Source organism: Protobothrops mucrosquamatus, unplaced genomic scaffold (assembly GCF_001527695.2).
Source record: "Protobothrops mucrosquamatus isolate PMUCROS unplaced genomic scaffold, P.Mucros_1.0 scaffold4340, whole genome shotgun sequence".
NCBI lineage: Eukaryota > Metazoa > Chordata > Lepidosauria > Squamata > Viperidae > Protobothrops > Protobothrops mucrosquamatus.
In genome coordinates this window covers 37,212-42,064 of record NW_015390254.1, presented here as the reverse complement: position 1 = coordinate 42,064, position 4,853 = coordinate 37,212, and the positions used below count along the sequence as shown (strand labels likewise).

The 4,853-nt window shown below is 36.6% G+C and overlaps 1 protein-coding gene across 1 annotated transcript in view; it reads right to left on the bottom strand.

Moving 5' to 3' along the window:
- Positions 1-601: 601 nt before the first annotated feature.
- LOC107298861 (complement factor H) overlaps positions 602-4,853 on the bottom strand; it is a gene marked incomplete at its 3' end in the record, with an annotated part of 15,706 nt that continues 11,454 nt past the window's right edge. Inside the window, 2 exon segments of the mRNA XM_015828226.2 lie at positions 602-754; positions 3,898-4,077. Of these exon segments, the coding sequence (XP_015683712.2) occupies positions 602-754; positions 3,898-4,077 (333 nt within the window).

The window sequence follows — 4,853 nt, the reverse complement described above, 5'->3', positions numbered from 1 at the left end:
CATGTAAGTGCCAAAAGTCAAAGATGAATTCCGTACTAGATTTGCATGCATTTCCTCTGTGTAAATTCACCTAGATTTCTTAAATGATGAAAGATTCAAAGCAAACAACCTTTGCAATGTGACAAATGAAATTTTATCACTGAATTTATTTGCCCAATGGGGGAAAGTGGGCAAAAGTATGCTGTCCAAATGCAGACTAAAACACATCTGTAATAAAGTGCTACAACTAAGTTGATCCCTGAGTTGAGCTGCTGCTATGAAAGAAACAAAATAGTTGCTAAGGAAAAAACCAACTGATTTTAAGGCTAATGCTATATTTCCTTTTATCCTTGGATTGTTGCGAAGGATTTTTTTCTACATGGCTAAATTATCTTTTCTTTTGAAATGGATACATTCACATTGTCTCACTACCACATCAGATTAGACAAAGCATGCCAAGCTCATGGGATCATGATGGAGCTTTTCAGAAGAAATTGTGTGCCATCAAAAGATGTTATGTAGGAAGACAATCCTCAGGTGTGCCCCACTTTTATTTTTTAGATATGATTAACACCATCCTATTGAAGAAACCATAATCTTGTACATAGCATGCAAATGATACCTTTACACTGTGGCTCAGGAAACCATGATCCATCAACACATTTTGTTTGCTGCAGATTGGAACCACAGCGGTAGGTTGCAAACTGGTTGGTCTTAAACAAATTTCCTGGTGAAAAGTCTGCAAGCTGTAGACGTGCACAATTTCCTGGATTAACTAACAATTCAAATATTGTTACATAAGTATTTATATAATAATCAATTATTCTTCTGTTTATTTATATAATCCATTCTCCTTCTTCTGCACTATCTGACTTCATATTCCAAGTACATCTATCAAAAATATATTGATCAATTTCTGGTTTATTCATCTGTTATCTACTCTGATTGACAGATTTTAGACATCTCTTTCTACTCTCCTATGTAGGATTTTAGATTTGATATGCTCCTCAAATTAAACTTCAGACAGAGAGTTGTCTTTAATGAGGTGGGCAGTATTCAGATTGGATTGATAAACAAACAAACAAACAAACAAACAAACCTGGATAATCTTATCTCTTTCTTTTCTGTTCCCACTCTGAATTTCAAGGCTGCCAGTTATACATCTCCCCTATTGTGAGGAACATAGAAATCCTAATCTATGGTAGACTGTCTTGAAAACCATTCAATAAAAAAATGAAAACTATAGGTTGACCCCTCTTCTCTGTGACAGCCCCTGAAATATTGGAATACTGCTATCATGTCACTCCTAGTTCTTTTCTTTTTTAGACTAGACATACTCAGTTCCTGCATCTGTTCATCATATGCTTTAGCCTCCAGCCCCAAATCGTCTTTGCTGCTCTTCTCTGAACCCTTTTAACATCTTTTTTTATCATGGTGACAAAAATGATGAAGTATTCCAAATGTGGTCTTACCAAAGCACTATAAAGCGGTACTAGTACTAGTAGTAGTAGTAATAAAGTTGGAAGGGACCTTGGAGGAAACCCTATACCATTTCAGACAAATGGCTGTCCAGTCTCTTCTTAAAAACTTCCAGTGTTGGAGCATTCACCGCTTCTGGAGGCAGGTTGTTCCACTGGTTAATTGTTCTGTCAGAAAGTTTCTCCTTAGTTCTAGGTTGCTTCTCTCCTTGATTAGTTTCCATCTGTTGCTTCTTGTCCTGCCTTCAGGCACTTTGGAGAATATCTTGACTCCCTCTTCTTTGTGGCAGCCCCTGAGATATTGGAACACTGCTAAAATGTCCCCCTTGTCCTTCTCTTCATTAAACTAGGCATATAACCGTTCCTTATATGTTTTAGCCTCCAGTCCTCTAATCACCTTTGTTGCTCTTCTCTGTACTCTTTCTAGAATCTCAACATCTTTTTTACATCATGGTGACCAAAACTGGATGCAGTATTCCAAGTGTGGCCTTACGAAGGCATTGTAAAGTGGTATTAATACTTCACGTGATCTTGATTCTATCCCTCTGTTAATGCAGCCTACCACTGTGTTGGCTTTTTTGGCAGCTGCAGCACACTGCTGGCTCATAACTAAGTGCTTGTCCACTAGGACTCCGAGATCTCTCTCACAGTTACTACTATTGAGCAAGGTACCACCTATACTATACATGTACATTTGATTTTTCTTGCCTAAATGTAGAACCTTACTTTTTTCACCATTGAATTTCATTTTGTTAGATAGCACCCAGTGTTCAAGTCTGTCCAGATCCTCCTGTATCTTAAGCCTATCTTCTGGAGTGTTGGCTATTCCTGCCAGCTTGGTGTCGTCTGTAAATTTGATCAGTTCCCCATCTATCCTCTCGTCCAAATTGTTGATGAAGATGTTGAAAAGCACTGGCCCTAGAACAGAGCCCTGGGGCACCCCACTACACACTTCCGTCCATGTAGATGCAGTTACATTGAGGACCACACGCTGAGTAAGGCTGGTCAGCCAGCTACAAATCTATCTGGTGGTGATGTTGTCTAACCCATATTTTTCTATCTTATCAAGTAGTAGGTTGTGATCTACTTTAACAAATGCCTTAATGAATCCAAGTAAATTATATACACTTCATGTAACCTTGATAATATTCTTATGTTGATATAGCCTAGGACTTCTTTGGCTTTTTCGGCAGCTGCAGCATACTGCTGTCTCATTTTTAATTGGTTGTCCACTGAGACTCCTTGATCCTTCTTAAAGTTACTGCTGTTGAGCCACATACCACCTGCTCTATACCTGTGCATTTGATTTTTCTTGTCTAAGAGTAAAACCTTACTTTTCGCACCATTGAATTTCATTTTGCAATTCATTTGCACTGAATTTGCATTTTATAATCTGCCAGTTCTTCATTACAATGATGATTAAGCCCTTGGTTCACTCCCTGGACCACTAGAACAGTTTATTGACTGGATTACCTAAGACTTCACTCTGCTCTTTAATTTGTGTCCAGAATGCTAATGTTTGTACTATTCTGAACCTTCCCTATTTTTCCCTTACCTCTTTTTAATACCACTTGTTACTTAATTGGAAGTTTGAGAACTCTAACATTTGAATTGAGGGGGTCAATGCATTGTGTCCTGCATATGGACCGAATCAATTATTTGGCTGCTGGTTCAGGTACCTGTGAGCTTGAACCAATAGTTATAACTTGGATCATTTGGTTCTACCGTGTACTAGAAGAGCCACATCATGTTTTTATCATCAGAGACCGTTTCTATAAATAGACATAATCCCACCAGGATTATGTTTGGGATTGAATCATTTTCAAAAGCACTAAAATGCTTCTTTTCCATAGGCCCTGTGAAAATCCCTTAAAATAAATATCTCATTTGGAATGTCTAGAGATTAATGTTGTTATTACCTGCAGTCAGAACAATGAACATGACTTACTTGGATTATTATCTATCATGGACTTTTTAATTTGTTTCTTAAATTATAACTCAGTGGAATATATTATTGAATTAATTGGCTTTTATCTCTGTACTGAGTGAAATTGTAAGTGCATAATAATTAAAACAACTATGAACATTGTTTAATAAATACTGCTAGGTACAGACTGTGCGTAAACAAACATTAGTCAAACTGAAAGTATCTATTGTATGTCTCATATTTTTCAAAATGGGTTGCTAACTCTGTTCTATGTATCTCCCCATTATCTTTGAGGACTCTCATTTAAATAGGGATCAGACTGGAAAAGTAAGGCACCTGTGAACCACGCTGGCATAAACCAATTCAATATAACCTAGACCTCCTTGCAGCAGATCCCACTGTTAATCCACTGAATCACACTTCTGAGCAATCATGTCAATAATAAATACTAATGTAATCCAAGACAAGCTTAAAATTCATTTCTGTAGGTTTAGCCATAACACTCTAGCTTACCAAGACATGATGGTAGTTCCCATTGTCCATGAAGACACTTCGCTGGGTTGGTCCCAATACTGACAGATCGTTGTTGGCATTGGTATGCCACGGTTTCACCATGCCTGTATATGGATGACTTAGCCTCAGCAGGAATTCCCTTTGTAATTTTTTGAGGTGGTCCACAAGTTTTTACTTCCTCTGTTGAAAAGCAGCAGGAAAAGATGTTATTACATAAAGGTATTAATTATTTAGCTCTTCCAACAATTTGCCCCTCTGTTTCATGTACCTATTGTAACTCTGTTATCAAAAACAAACAAACAAACAAATAAATAAAAAAATAAAAAAATAGAACATTAAGGATAGTTTTTATTTTTTCATTTTTGTTAGAGGCCTTTAATATTTTTGACAGAAAGTACTCATCAAATGAAGAAGGCAAATATATGTGGACTCTCAATTTGTACTATATTACCATGACTTACATATTTATATTAAATAGCCAATTATTTGAATCATTTGCTGCAATTTTTTGTCAAGTTATTATTTAATTTGCAACATTGAAGTCTCCAAAACTGTGATGGTATTTTTAATATGAATTGATAAACCAGCTAGCTATATTAAGCCCACATTCATTTTACTTCCAGTACTTTTTCCCAAATTTTCCGGATATCATGCTGTCTCTAGCAATGTCTTATTCTACCATTTGTACTAACAGAGCCATGGAAATGCTACAAAGAGAAGGACAGCTCTCAATTTCTACTTCCTATTGCAAGTAACAAGGACCCAAGTACTAGAAGTAAGCACAGGAATACATTCATGATTCATGAGATTATTAGGATAAATCAGAATACTTTAATTCCTCTATAATTTTGTTAGTTAAGCACTGGGAAGTAATCTTACCCTTCCATTCTCTACTAATAATGCACTGGAATCTGTTATGAAGAAAGATTCCAGTTTGCACACTATGGACCCTCCTC